The 16,268-nt window shown below is 42.6% G+C and overlaps 1 protein-coding gene across 12 annotated transcripts in view; it reads right to left on the bottom strand.

The window, feature by feature from the left end:
- The window catches only part of LOC147107033 (serine/threonine-protein kinase BRSK2), a 1,115,513-nt gene that overhangs the window by 140,188 nt on the left and 959,057 nt on the right, over positions 1-16,268 (bottom strand). For all 12 annotated transcript variants that reach the window (XM_086008028.1, XM_086008027.1, XM_086008038.1 and 9 more), the window contains 2 exons: positions 8,416-8,447; positions 6,373-6,537 (listed from right to left, as the gene is read on the bottom strand). In XM_086008028.1, the coding sequence (XP_085864154.1) occupies positions 6,373-6,537; positions 8,416-8,447 (197 nt within the window). The remainder of the gene's footprint in view (positions 1-6,372; positions 6,538-8,415; positions 8,448-16,268) is intronic.

Here is a 16,268-nt window from a genome sequence, read left to right as displayed (position 1 = left end):
GGCCTACCCCTTATCCTGAGACTATTCCCTCTAGTTCTAGATGCTCCAGCCAGAAACAATCTCTCAGCATCTATCCTGTCAATCCCCCTCAGAATCTTGAATGCTTCAATGAGATCACCTCTCATTCTTCTAAACTCCAGAGTATAGGCCCAATCTACTCACTCTCTCCTCATAGGACAACCCTCTCATCCCAGAAATCGATAGTGAACCTTCATTGCAGTGCCTCTAAGACAAGTAAATCCTTCCTTAGATAAGGAGGCCAAAACTGTGCGCAGTACTCCAGGTGTGGTCTCACTAAGGCCCTGTACAATTGTAGCAAGACTTCCTTACTCTCATACTCCAACCCCTTGCAATAAAGGCCAACAGGCCATTTGCCTTCCTAATTGCTTGCTGTACCTGCATGCTAATTCTCTGTGTTTCTTGCCCGGGGACACCTAAATCTCTCTGAACACCAACATTTAATAGTTTCTCACCATTTAAAAAATACTCTGTTCCTCCCTACCAAAATGAATAACTTCACAGTTCCCCACATTATACTCCATCTGCCACCTTATTGCCCACTCATTTAACCTGTTTATATCCCTTTACAGGCTCTTTGTGTCCTCCTCACAGCTCACTTTCCCATGTAGCTTTGTATCGTCAGCAAACTTGGATACATGGCACTCGGTCCCATCATCTAAGTCAATAATAGATTGTAAATAGCTGAAGTCCAAGCACTGATCCTTGCGGCACCCCACTTGTTACAGACTGCCAATCTGAAAATAACCCGTTTATCCCTATCTATTTTCTGTCGGTTAACCAATCCTCTATCCATGCTAATATGTTACCCGCAACCCCATGAGCCCTTATCTTCCATATGGTGAAGGTACTCCCATAGTGCTGTTAGGGAGGGAATTCCAGGATTTTGACCCAGTGACGATGAAGGAACGGCAATATATTTCCAAGTCAGGATGGTGTGTGAATTGATGGGGAACTTGCAGGTAAAGGTGTTCCCATGCGCCTGCTGCCCTTGTCCTTCTAGGTGGTAGAGATCGCAGGTTTGGAAGGTGCTGCCGAATAAGCCTTGGCGAGTTGCTGCAGTGCATCTTGTAGATGGTACACACTGCAGCCACGGTACGCCGGTGATGGAGGAAGTGAATGTTTAAGCTGGTGGATGGGGTGCCAATCAAGCAGGCTGCTTTGTCCTGGATGGTGTAGAGCTTCTTGAGTGTTGTTGGAGCTGCACTCATCCAGGCAAGTGCAGAGTATTCCATCACACTCCTGACTTATGCCTTGTAGATGGTGGAAAGGCTTTGGGGAGTCAGGAGGTGAGACACTCGCTGCAGAATACTTAGCCTCTGACCTGCTCTTGTTGCCACAGTATTTATGTGGCTGGTCCAGTTAAGTTTCTGGTCAATGATGACCCCCCAGGATGTTGATGGTGGGGGATTCGGCAATGGTAATGCTGTTGAATGTCATGGGGCGGTGGTTAGACTCTCTCTTGTTGGAGATAGTCATTGCCTGGCACTTGTGTGGCGCGAATGTTACTCGTCACTTATCAGCCCAAGCCTGAATGTCGTCCAGGTCTTGCTGCATGCGGGCATGGACTGCTTCATTATCTTGTTGCGAATGGAACTGAACACTGTGCAATCATTAGCAAACATCCCACTTCTGACCTTAAGATGGAGGGAAGGTCGTTGATGAAGCAGCTGAAGATGGTTGGGCCTAGGACACTGCCCTGAGGAACTCCTGCAGCGATGTCCTGGGGTTGTGATGACTGACCTCCAACAACCACAACCATTCCCCTTTGTGCTAGGTATGACTTCAGCCAGTCGAGATTATTCCCCCTGATTCCCATTAACTTCAAATTTACTAGGGCCCCTTGATGCCACACTTGGTCAAATGCTGCCTTGATGTCACCTCACCTCTGGAATTCAGCTCTTTTGTCCATGTTTAAACCAAGGCTGTAATGAGGTCTGGAACCAAGTAGTCTTGGCGGAATGCAAACTGAGCATCGGTGAGCAGGTTATTGGTAAGTGCCGCTTGATAGCACTGTTGATGAAACCTTCCATCACTTTGCTGATGATTGAGCGTAGGCTGATGGGGCGGCAATTGGCCGGATTGGATTTGTCCTGCTTTTCGTGGCCAAGGCATACCTGGGCAGTTTTCCACATTGTCGGATAGATGCCAGTGTTGTAGCTGTACTGGAACAGCTTGGCTAGAGGCGCGGCTAGTTTGGAGCAGAAGTCTTCAGCACGATAGCCGGGATGTTGTTGGGGCCCATAGCCTTTGTTGTATCCAGTGCGCTCAGCCGTTTCTTGATATCACGTGGAGTAAATCGAATTGGCTGAAGACTGGCTTCTGTGATTACATAGGATTACATTACATAGGATATACAGCACAGAAACAGGCCTTTCGGCCCAAGCAGTCTATGCTCCAGGAATCATCCACTCGGCACTTCTGGCTGGAGGTGGTTGCAAACGCTTCAGCCTTGTCTTTTGCACTCATGTGCTGGGCTCCACTATCATTGAGGATGGGATATTCATGGAGCCTCCTCCTCCCGTTAGTTGTTTAATGGTCCACCACCATTCACAACTGGATTTGGCAGCACTGCAGAGCTTTGATCTGATCCGTTGATTGTGGGATCGCTTATCTCTGTCTATAGCATGCTGCTTTTTCTGTTTAGCATGCATGTAGTCCTGAGTTGCAGCTTCCCCAGGTTGGTACCTAATTTTTAGATACGCCTGGTGCTGCTCCTGGCATGTTCTTCTACACTCCTCATTGAACCAGAGTTGGTCCCCTGGCTTGATTGTAATGGTAGAGTGAGGGATATACCGGGCCATGAGGGTACAGATTATGGTGGAATACAATTCTGCTGCTGCTGATGGACCACAGCACCTCATGGATGCCCAGTTTTGAGCTGCTAGAGCTGTTCTGAATGCATCCCATTTAGCATGGTGGTAGTGCCACACAACACAATGGAGGGTGTCCTCATCTCCACAAGGACTGTGCGGTGGTCACTGCTACTGATACAGTCATGGACAGATTTATCTGCAACAAGTAGATTGGTGAGGACGAGGTCAATTAGGTATTTCCCTCGTGTTGGTTCTCTCACCACATGCTGCAGGCCCAGTCTGACAGCAATGTTTTTCAGGACTCGGCCACTAGTGGTGCTACCGAGCCACTCTTGGTGATGGGCATTGACGTCCCGCACCCAGAGTAAATTTTGTGCCCTTGCTACCCTCAGTGCTTCTTCCAAGTGGTGTTCAACATGGAGAAGTACTGATTCATCAGCTGAGGGAGGGTGGTAGGTGGTAATCAGCAGGAGGTTTCCTTGCTCATATTTCACCTGAAGCCATGAGACTTCATGGGATCCAGAGTCAATGTTGAGAACTCCCAGGACCACTCCCTCCCGACTGTATACCACTGTACCCCCACCTCTGGTGGGTCTGTCCTGCCGGTGGGATAGGACATACCTAGGGATGGTGATGGAGGAGTCTGGGACGTTGGCTGAAAGGTAGGATTCTATGAGTATGACTATGTCAGGCTGTTGCTTGACTAGACTGTGGGACAGCTCTCCCAATTTTAGCACAAGCCCCCAGATGTTAGTGAGCAGGACTTTGCACAGTCAACTAGACTGGGTGTGCCTTTGTCATGTCTGAAGCCAGTACCTAGGTCGATGCCGGGTGGTCCATCCAGTTTTATTCTTATTATTGTTTCTCGTAGCAGTTTGGTACAACTGAGTGGCTTGCTAGGCCATTTCAAAGGGCTGTTAAGAGTGAACCACATTGCTGTGGGTCTGGAGTCACATATAGGCCAGACCAGGTAAGGACAGCAGATTTCCTTCCCTAAAGGACATTAGTGAACCAGATGAGTTTTTACGACAATCCAGCAGTTACATGGTCACCATTACTGATACTATCATTTTTTTAAAAATTCCTGATATATTTCATTGAATTTATTTTCCCTTTACCAGTCCCTTTCTCTCGCACCAATATCCCTTTTGTCATTTAATCACTCCTGCCCTCCACCCTATCAAAGACTTTCCATTTTGTTCTTTCCTGCACCCTGCCCACCCGCACCACCCTCCCCTACCCCCTTTTCCCTTGCTCTGTAATTGCTTATAAACCGTTAAACCTCTAACTTCTTCCAGTTCTGATGAAAGGTCATCGACCTGAAACGTCAATGGTTTCTCTCTCCACAGACGCTGCCTGACCTGCTGAGTATTTCCAGCATTTTCTGTTTTTATGTGTAAAACACTACCCTGATTTTCTCTAAATCTCTTTACCCAACTGAACTGTTAGTAATTTAATTATGCTCTGAGAAAGGTATCCAACAGTCTCTACACACACTTCATGAATGACCCAGATGAGAGCAGATGAATACACTTGGTGACTGTGCACCCGTTGCTAAAATCACTTTATTATTCTTTCTCCAAATTGCCATATTTAGGATGAAGATTAAAATTTCATGTTGAGTGATAAAACAGAAATGGATTTATTTAAAATGCAGTGCCACATGCACACACTGTGAAATTTTAAACAGTGAAATAATGTGCCATTAAACAGGCACAGTAAAGAACACTGCAGGCCACTATTCTGGTTGGTAATTGCCCCATGCTTGAGGTGATAAATGCAGGATGTCTTGAGCATTACTTGTTGGGCTCGTCAGTCTCCAGAATAGACCTGATTATATTGAATTTATTTGGAATAGATATTCTACGTTAAATATGTGAAAGTTTTAATATTAAAAAGCATATTTCTTTAATTCACCAGTCAGCTTCCCCTAAAGAACAGAACACTTTTATTTTTTAAATGTGTGATCCTCTGTTCATAAGACACAGGAATGGAACGGTGCTGAAAGCACTGGAAAATGGAATATTTCACAGCTCTGCGACTAGTGGGGGCCCTGAGCAATCTACAGGTATATTAAATGGCAGTAACAAAGCAGGCCAATGATTTTTCATTTTAACCTTGGATGTGGATTTCTCTGCTGCATTGGGTAAAATTACAATTTATTAAGCTTTTCTAGGTCACTCAGATTCAGGAGCAGATTTGAGTGTGGATTTATGCTTGTTGGAGGCTATATGTTTACTGTTGGAATTCATTTCATGACTGACTTCTCAATGTAAAGACATAGTGGAGATTCAACCCCCTTTTCCTTTCCTAAAATGGAATGCTTCTGCTGCTAGGGCGAACCTAGTGCATATTCTGCACGCCAAATCCATCCTGATGTGAAAGAATACCACTGGCTTTATGGTGGTGTACACTTGAAGGCATAAATTGGAATGGGGGTGGGGTGGGGGAGAGAGGGCAGGTAGAAGGTCCAAGGTAGCATAGAATCATAGAAAGTTACAGCACGGAAGGAGGCCATTTCAGCCCATCGTGTCCGTACTGGCCAACAAAGAGCTATCCAGCCTAATCCCACTTCCCAGCTCTTGGTCCATAGCCCTGCAGGTTACAGCATTCCAAGTGCACATCCAAGTACTTTTTAAATGTGGTTAGGGTTCCTGCCTCTACCACTCTTTCAGGCAATGAGTTCCAGACCCCCACAACCCTCTGGGTGAAGAAATTTCCCCTCAGATCCCATCTAAACCTTCCACCAATTACTTTAAATCTGTGCCCTCTGGCTTTTGACCCCTCTGCTAAGGGAAATAAGTCCTTTCTATCCACTTTACCTAGGCCCCTCATAATTTTATACGCCTCAATAAGGTCTCCCCTCAGCCTCCTCTGTTCTAAGGAAAACAAACCCAGCCTATCCAGTCTTTCCTTATAGCTAAGATTCTCTACTCCTGGCAACATCCTTGTAAATCTCCTCTGTACCCTCCCTCTCTAGTGTAATCACATCTTTCCTGTAATGTGGTGACCAGAACTGCACGCAGTACTCTAGCTGAGGCATGGTAGCAATAACTCTACAAATTCACATTTCTGTACTCCAAGGCACAGCGCATTGATCCTGTGGTGTTCTGTGCCACCAATCTCGACAAGAAACATTATTTGTTACTTTGTTAAATGGAGATTATTCTCTAAATTCTTTTTGTCAGTTTTCCCCTACAAATACCCCTTTAATTTAGCACTATCGGCTGGTTGGATTATTAAAGCAGGAGCTCCCCATGACGTTCACGAGAGGCAGCTTGCACTGGATTTAGTTCTTTCTCACAAGTAGATCAAGCTCTTTGATTCCCTTCGGAGTTACACATCTAAGCCTTTTCTCTTCCATTCACCAGCTGTCAGTACAAGTCTGTAACTGGTAGAGTTCTGGCTGAATAAACAAATGGGCGTTGTAATATTTGGAAGAATCACACAATTAGTGACAGACAATGGCTATAATTGTTACAAATAGAAAATTAGCACAATATATGAATACCATTAACAAAAAGGGAATAAAACTTACTCTTCTGATACCAAATCTTGCATGAGCTTGTTCTTATCTCTAAAACAACCTAATGAGTGCATGCTGTCCAGGACGTCTGGATCGATGTCCTCCAGTGACGGAAGCGAACGGATCTGCACCTTTCTTGGAACAGGCTGCTCTGGTTCGGGTTCATTCTTACCCCCGCTGTAAGAACATAAAAACCCAAAATTCCAGCTCCATAAAATAAACTGCATTGTTTTAGCAAGTAAAATCATTTTCTTCACTTAGATGTTTTCTTATCACTGATTTCTTTGGGGTAAAATGATGTGCACATTGAAGTGATAAATGTCTATCCTGGGAATTAGATTTTTATTTGCTAGATAAAACTCCCTTTTTGCTCTATCCAACAATGCTTCTTCATTCCAGCAAAACAGGACCAGTGTGACCTCTGAATGAGAGGGACAACTATTACCAAGTTATTGTGCTGTGGAGTGCACACTAGAAAACTGCCCAAACCAATTTCAATTAGGCCATTATAACCAGCTGACAGAGAAGATCTCGACCTTTCCATCTGCGGTCGAATTAAACCCAGAGGAGAACAGAATGTTCTGACTCACTGAGTCAGCCAGTTCGTCCTTAATAATATTATCTTCCCTTAAATTTCCTGACTGAAAGTAGCTGAGAGACTTTAATTTATATAAATTGATATTTTTGTTTGGTTTGAAAGAAAAATGTTCTCCGATTTAAAAAAAGTGATCTAGATTGACAGTTAACTTGAAATTTCGCAATAAAGAAACAAACCAAAAGCAATGAGACATTTATCTCATATTCAGAGGAATGGTGAAGGTGGATAATTAGTCCTGCCTGTTATATAGGATGGTGCTAGATGTCACTCCCGCTGGGGTAACTAATGGCAACAAATGGTCACCCACAAGCAAATACAAATCTCTTACTGACTAACTCATAGAGCAGCATCAGAATAGTTTACAATCTGCTTCATCCATACTCATGACTTAGAATAGTTGAAATGTAACTTTTGTAAAAAGTGTTGCATCAGTACCTGGCCCAAATGGAATATGCATTCCCAGCAATGAGTTCCCAAGTGCTGAGATCCCAATGGTAGCTGGGAATAGGGGGTGAGGCAAAGACAGAGCAATCGGCTCGAGTCACCCTGGACCACTTTCATAAATGTCCTAATGGCCAGTTACAAAGGCACATGCATGGGCAATAGCACAAGCAGGTTAGCTGCTTGGCCACCTTCTCAACCAATGAGCAGCTTGTTGCACAGGAAGCTAAAGATGAGGGAAATAACATTTAAACATCTGAGAAGGAAAAGAATACTGAAAAATCAGTCATTTCACAGAACATTAAGCCATAACAACAACACGTTACATTTTGACAAAAATATATTCCCCCCCCCCCCTCCCTTCTCCTGAGGCATCTAATTCATGCTTGGGTACAGGTGCCAGCCACCCTCTGGTCCCTCACTATTCTGCAGGAGTCTAGGTAATGAGTGTCAGCAGACTATTCAACTGTAATGGACATTATATCCAAGCCCAGTCCAGTCCAGTCCTCACTTGCCCACAAGTACACTTTCCTGCAGGGAGTGACTGAAAGCAGAAAATCCGACTGAGTTTTCTTCTGGGCTTAGGAGCATGGAGGTCAACTGCAGCACCCATAATGCTGCCCCAACTGAGATTGGCCAATGAAGCACAGACTAGGAATATATACTGGGGTCCTGATAGCCTGTTATGGCTCAGTTCCACTTTGGGCTTTGACCTTATTTACTAAGCCATTAGGAAAGCTGTGTTTTCCTGGTTTAATGGATTTAGAGCAAAATTGTTATGCATCAAAAATGTCCAAAAATAAATGAAAATCAAAAAGAATGGAAACCCATGATTTAAGTTCAAAGCCTGCCAAGCTATATTATTCCATTAGGCTTCAATACGCCAGCAATGTCACACATGATTTGTGAGAGATTAGGAAAGTCTAGCAGGTTGAATTTGCCAGAAGGAAAAAAAAAGAGAGATAGGAGCAAATAAAGATGCTAATAAATATAGCCAAACTAATAGTTGTACTTACATATACCAAGAATGTTTTTGGATCTGGTCTAGCTGTTAAGGAAAATAAATTGAGTAATATATTACTTAATGACAAGCAGAATGAAGAATCACATTATATATAAATATTTTAATAGAAAATTCTATCACAACATTGTAATATGTATTTTTATATATCAAACGGCTCTTCAATATCAAAGGGTCTGACCTCTACAATTTCATTAGGTTGACGTGAAAGGTACAACAGGATACTTATTATAAACTCATTTAATAGACAGCATTCTCTGTTTTTAGACTTGTTCTATATTTGTTCTTTGTTTACTACAGCTCATACACTTGTTCCATGGCTAGAGGCACCACAAATGTTCTTCCTTCACTGCAAATAAGAAAGACACTCAACCTTTTCAATAATGTAATGGTTGTATTTGCATATTTATGCCGCCGTGCTTTACACATAAACAGCTTTCACGTGAATTAAAAAAATCTTTAAATCCTCCCCGTCAACAAAAATCAATGCAAACAGATAGAAATGGCTAACTGGTAAAGGCAAAGATATTAATAGCTGAATAAAGAAGGGTCAGTGTTCACACCTTATACTGTTAGTTGGTGTGTGACGCAGTATAAGGTGTGAACAGAGTAAGCAATTAAATAGTCGTAAACACATTTATGGGGTCACACTTTGCTGAACTATAGCTTCAAGAAGCGAGTCTAAACACCACCCCATGACATTCAATGGCATTACCATCGCCAAATCCCCCACCAACAACATCCTTGGGGTCACCATTGACCAGAAACTTAACTGGATCAGCCACATCAATAACGTGGCAACAAGAGCAGGTCAGAGGCTAGGTATTCTGCAGCGAGTGTCTCACCTCCTGACTCCCCAAAGCCTTTCCACCATCTACAAGGCACAAGTAAGGAGTGTGGTGGAATACTCTCCACTTGCCTGGACGAGTGCAGCTTCAACAACACTACAACAACAGTGTGTACCATCTACAAGATGCACTGCAGCAACTGGCCAAGGCTTCTTCGGCAGCACCTCCCAAACCCGCGACCTCTTCCACCTAGAAGGACAAGGGCAGCAGACGCATGGGAACACCATCACCTCCAAGTCACACATCATCCTGACTTAGAAGTATATCGCCGATCCTTCGTCGTCGTTGGGTCAAAATCCTGGAACTTCCTCCCTAACAGCACTGTGGGAGTACCTTCACCACACGGACTGCAGCGGTTCAAGGCGGCGGCTCAGCACCACCTTCTCAAGGGTAATTAGGGATGGGCAATAAATGCTGGCCTTGCCAGTGATGCCCACATCCCATAAAAACAGATTAAAAAAAGAGGAACACAACTCCAACCAGCCAACCAAACACAAGATGAGTTCTCAACAGTCAAGAATCAACAGTTGACACTTCTTTTTGAAAAGACTGTCGAAATTAGTTGCTGTAGCCAGTAGCTGCTTTTGGTGCCTCTTGAACTTGTCAGCTCACACTGGTTTGGATTATTAGTTTTGCCACTTGCTTGATATTTCTATGTCTCCCAGTAATCACTCTGGGGTTTCAAGAATCTGACCCATTTATTTATAGAATGAAAGTTGCCCTGAGGCCCAGGTGATGCCCATCTTACATGGTTAGAAACATATTTAGCCATGATGAGTCATACACTTAAACTGATGTCACTCAACCTCAAAAGAAGCAAGAATAAAAAGTACAACTGAAATGAAAAATATAAAAAATAGACTTGCATTTATCATGATGCCTTATCACATCTCTCAGAAATGTCTCAAATGTACTATAAATAAAAAGCAGGCTTTTAATAATAAAATTGCTAATATTTCTCAGCAATTTCATTGTATAAATAGAATAACCCTCAACACATGGGCCTGACTTGTCATCCACATTGGCACATTTATATCTTAAATGTTATGCAGTTCAGTCCTTTTACTGTATAAATATATCATACAGCTACAGACTGTTCCCTAGATCTGCTACCAGGTGCACGGGAATGATTGGCTCAAAGCAGTACATTGCTGAAGTTGTAAAAACACACAGTTCTGGTGGTTCGGAGGTGTGGAAGGGTAAATGGAAAGCAAGGACAAAAATCCTAACTTATTACCATACATTTATCATGTACTTTTACAATAGATTCTTCCTTGCAGTTAAAGGTCTCTGCTGTTTTAAGTCAAGATTTAAAGGTACTGGGGTAGTGTTTCCGCTGGGTTGCGCTGGTTTCAATTCACCCGAAATTGGTCAAACCAGCATAAAAGATTGAGGAATTTCAAGCGCAAGTTACGCCCAGCGCAAATCAAGTTTACATGATCTTTTACGCTGCTTTAAAGAACAATGCGCTGGAAGCTGGCCCCACCCACAAAATGGCCACCTCCATCGAATTAATGAGCATGGCGCGTTTCCACCAATTGTGCCCGTCTGCGGCACTTCGAGGAGGCTCTTCAAATTAAGCTGGGGAGGGTTTTTTTTTTTTTTTAGGTGCAAAGGCACCAGTAGGCACCTTTTAAAAGTTTTTAAATATTAAAAAATATTTAATTTACTGAGAAACCGACCAGTGTACACCAATGAAACTAAATGGTTCTGTATAGATTTTTAAAAGTCTTTTTCAGTTTATTTAAAATCAGGTTACTCACAGGTGGTGGATTAGACGCTCTGATTAAAATTGCTTATTTTTTTTGTGATTAAACCCACTTTCAGCTGTATCAATAAAACTGCACTGCACCAGGTGACCACTCTTATATACATCAAGCAATTATTTTTTAAAGCAAAGGGAGAAAAATAAACAATTATGTTCTAAAACGCTGCCGGGTTGCGCTGGTCCATGGAAAATTTTAAGTTTGTGATTATGAAAATGAGTTTGAGAGGAAACTTGAACCATAACTTCACTTCAGAAAACCCGTGCAATTTCGAGCGCAATTGGCGCCGGGATTGCCAATTGCGCTCAAAGCGGAAACTCTACCCCGTTAGAGGCCTCAATTTTCCACCTTGCCATCATTCAATTTTGGCCGGCAGTAGAGTGGACAGAGGCAGGAAACGTGACAGGGAGCAGTTCCACCAGCTACCTGGCATCCTCCACTACTTACGGGGTTTTCCACCAAACCTTGCGGTGGATGTTGAATACATGTGCTCATATTTGGGTGGATTTATTCAAAACGACAGGAACACGCCATCTGATGAATTTCCCACAATTAACCCCTTAGCAACTTGGGATCACAGGATTGCTATTGTGCTCCTTGCATCCAGCTTTGCGAAATCAGTGAACAGGGTTTTAAAAATTCAAGTACTGTCTTGTCTAGTGCAATGGACTGCGGGAAGGTGCAATTAAAAAAAATATCTGACCTCCCAAGGGACCCCCTGATCCAGGATAAAATAACATTTGGCAGCAGAAATACCACCAGGAACCATCAAGAAAATTTAAATGAGCTCGGTTGAAAAATCTAACCCTCAGGGTCTTGCAGATGACGACATCGTCCCTTTAAAGCCTGTTTTTTTGAAGAGAACATCCGAAAGATTCAAACCTCCCAGAGGTGACTTAATTACAAGAGTAGCTACATTACTAACTTTAATTTGTATTGCAAGTCAGGAAAGAGAGTTTTTTTGACACAATGCAGTGGAGGAATTTGTTTGCTACGTTAAAGCTTTCTTGATATAGGAATAAATGTACAAAATTACAGCACTTTTGAAAGACTAAGAACAATAAAAATAACATCAGTCAAAACCACAAGAGCAGAACCATCTGAGAAAATTACTTCAATTTTGTAATTTTTAGAGCTTTTGTAAACACAAGGGAGATTGCAGGTACATATTTTGCATTAAAAATACATTTGAATTCATTAGAGCACAATTATTAGGTGATACTGAGTGATAAGCCTGTTCACAGTTGTCAGCACCATGCACTATTAGTTTTCCAGTTCATTTCCAGACTAATGATAATATATGAAAATAGAATAGAAGCTAACATTACTTTCACAATAATTCTAAAAACACTCTGGATACCAGCTCCTTCAAAGAAATGTGGGAACCGTTAGTGTACAATTAATGAACAAGAAAGTGTGCATTCACTGACGATTAAAGCACACCCATGCAGAAAGTGAGTGCAGTGCATCAGTGCCCAATGACAAAGCACGTTAATTGACAATTAATATATACACCTTGCTCAGAGAACCCGCCTTTTGTTTATGCAGAAAATTAACATTGCTGATTAATGAATGATATTCAATCTATCATACTATTCAAAACTATGGTGCTCCATTACTTTTTGCTAACATTTCTTTCCCCTTTCTCAGTCCCCCTCCATTTCCCAACTACTATTTCATGGTTAATAGGCAGACAACTTGCTTCCTAGCCTCTGTCAACACTCCTTGATGTAGCCACAACCATCTAGGTTGACTTGCCCTCTGATTTTTCCCCTTTCTCTGTAGATGCTTGGCTGACCCTTAATACAATCTCATGACAGCTTGGCTAAGAGCGGATGCTCACTTTATGGAGAATTGCGGATACAAATCCATGTTATACCACTTATATAACACAGTGTATTGGAGCATCAGCTCTCTGCACCATTATAGAATCCACATTGCTTTTGTTTTGGTCTTACATCGCATCCATCTTTTCACAAAGATCTTCAGATCAGCAGGCCAGGGAATCATTATTGCTGGCCCAAGAAGATGGAGGTGCAGGAGAGGCACCGGGAATTAATCATAGTTTCATCAGAAGAGAGGGTCTTAAAATTAGGGTTAATGCTTTAAGAATAAGGGCACAAATCAAATTACACACCCCTAGTCCATAGGTTGGAGTGATATCAATGTATCAATCAAGGGGGCATGCCTTAGTGGTGGCAAGGGTTGAAGTAACATTCTGTTAAGAATTGTAAGTTGCATCAATCATAAGTGTGCAATTATTGACTTATGTCATGATATATACCAATTAGAAAAGATGATGGGGCAGCAAAGAGAATATTGGCCCAGAAATTCGGATCGGGGGCTTCCCGCGGGTGTAAGCCCCCGACCTGCACTTACCATGCGCGCCGGCAGTTGAGCTGTAGGGCCCCGTGGAATTCCGCTCCGGGGCCTGGCCCAGCTGCCGGCGCGCTGTGCTTGTGTGTCCCGGGGCGCAGTTAGTGCGATGCGTCCCCTGGGATCACGTGAGCCATGGGCAGCCAATCGGAGGAGGAAAAACCCATTCATAAGATTGACAGGAAGACCTGTCAAAACTTATAAATACTACGGCCCTAAAATAGCAGTAAACCTTCAAATAATTTTTTTTTTAAATCACACTTTTTAAATAAACTATAAATTACATTAAATAACTATTTTAAACAATAATTTAAATTTTTGAAAAAAATAATTTTATATTCTAACGGGGCTAAAAATAAACTTACCTTGCTTTAAAGTATTTAAAAATAATAAACCTGCGGAAAAAATGTTTTAATTTTAATTAATTGACCACTTACCTTGTAAAAAGCAGGCCTTACGCCTGCTTTTTACATTTCTAAATACTGCAGGCTTACGATCCCGGGAAAACCTGCAAAAAAAACCTAAGTTCAAAGCGCACGCACAGCCTCTCCTGCGCGCGCTTTCGACCTCTGAACCTCTGTTCAGAGGACTGGAAGTGCCGGTTTCCCGCGCATGCGCAGTGCATGCAGGAAACTGGCAATTCCATTCGGCCTACGGGTGAGTACCCCGTGTGTACTCACCTGGGGAGAGCCGAATTTCTGGGCCATTATATTTCCTATTATTATATGACTGATGTAAAAGGGCCTACGTACAGGGCACAAATTTACTTTAGAAATTACTCTCTTAACTTAAACTAATGTATATATATATGGTACATAAAAGAAAGTCATTCTACTCAATCAGTTGTATTTCTAAACAGTGAGAGATGCAGCAGCTGTTAAGCACAACAACTCAACAGGGTCGCTCAATGCCATGAAGAAATATTTTATAGCTTTTAGATCTGTAATTTGACTTTAAGGAAACCCAGCATGTCTATTCCTACCAAAAATGAAAGACTTCCACTGAACAATAAAAAGTATTTTTGCAAAGATCTTGCCATCCAAATGTAACATCCAAGAGATCTGGAATTTCCCCAGTTTCAATGGCCTCATAAAAGTGACCCGTTATAGGAGCTAGTTTGTCTTGAAAGATCAAGGGCAGGATTTTCATTGGGCCGTGGAGGCGGGATTGGAGGTGTGTGGGGGGGTTAAAATCCCGAAATCGGGGGACACGAAACCATCCCGCCCCCATGCCAGTTTCAAAGGAGGCAGATACCCGACCTGTGCTGGGAGCCGCCTCCCCGAGGCGGGAAGGGGATTAGTGCCAATTAACTGCCTGGTAACAGGTAGTTAACAGGCAGTTTTTAGCCTAATCCCTATTTTTATTCCTGAAGTGTGGGATTCCTGACGGCTCCAAACCACGCCAAGTTAGCAAGGCGGACCGTCGGGCTGAAGGGCTTGGAGGGTTTGAGATGTCCGGTGTTCAGGTGAGTGATGGGTGCATGAGTGCAGAGGTAAGTGTGTTTGGTGTGTGTAAGGTGTTTAAAGAAGTTTACTTACCTTTACAGCCTTCCTTCCTTCAGGTCTCGGGAGTCCCTCATCTCACCGGCACAGAAAGCAGAATGGCCGTGAGCTGTCAAAAGTTGCAGCATTCAGCTTTCTGTTCTGGAGAGATCTCTAAATCAGCCTGAGAGGAAGGAAGTAACTTAATGTACAGATTGTCAGTGTTTGACAGCTTCAAAGAGCTGTGAAACGCTGATATTTCATCTGTCAAAAGCTCTTGACAGATGAAATGTCAATCTGCGACGTCACCTGTTGCCGGGTGGCCCTTAATTGGCCTGCTGAGCCCGCTGGGTGGGCTCAACAAGGTCAATCAAGTGAAAATCGCGTGGGTTGGCTAGAACTCGATGGAGGCGGGACTACAACCCCAAAAGTTGTAGTCCCGCCTCCTACACGCCTCCAGTATCAAAATCCAGCCCCAAGAGTTTCTGAACTTCACGTACAGAGAACTTTCTCCAGAGACAGTCTTCATTTTTGATCCATCTCAGACAGGACATGGAGAGTTTAGCAAACATCTGGTAGAAATCTTGGAACCATCTATTAATGAGGGGAGATTCTACTAACGTGATCTTCTGATCCTTCCAAATTGCTGAACTAGTCAATCTCCCTTTTTGTTTGGGCTTTGATCATCTAATAATCATCCTGTATGTTCATGTTCAAAGCAGCACTCCTGAATCTGTCATATATTTCCACTAATTTAACAGGAACTATCAGATTTAGCTGGTCCATTATATGGATTAGGATTGTGTTTCATTCTCTTTTTAAATAATTAGCAGTAGAACTTTTCCAGTTAAACCAGATATCACTAGAGCTGAATTTAAAAGAAAAGTCGACATTTTGTCGAATGCAACTAATCCCGAATGCTCAACTAACCATTTCTTATTTCTAACAGTCCACTGCATTGGAATACATACTTTCCAAACTCGATAAAAAAAACAAAACCAATTTATTCTTTTGTTGTGTACAAAAACTCAATATTCAGAGCAAATTCTATAATGCGCTCCGTTAAACTAATACAATGTCCTTGCTCAAGCGTGACAGGGTGATGTATTGCAGTGCAAACAGCCTTCAACTCCAGCATCAACAAAGGGTGGGGAGCAGGTATGCAAATACAGGCAAGCCGAGTCAGCAGTGATAGCTGTGCCACTGTAATTGAGGTATTTATATATACACCAACAAATTCAAGGCCTTTCTGAAAAAAAAAATTAGATGTATTGAGTGTGAACTGATCCTGAAATAGCAATCATCTTATCAGTTAAAGGATATGCAAAGTAAAGGTTGCAGAATGATATTTCATTCACATTAATAGATGCTGCAGAA

This window comes from Somniosus microcephalus, chromosome 15, assembly GCF_052327205.1.
Source record: "Somniosus microcephalus isolate GS21.2 chromosome 15, FLI_Smic_1.0, whole genome shotgun sequence".
NCBI lineage: Eukaryota > Metazoa > Chordata > Chondrichthyes > Squaliformes > Somniosidae > Somniosus > Somniosus microcephalus.
Note: the sequence above shows the minus strand (reverse complement) of the source record. Positions and strands in the feature narration are given on the sequence as shown.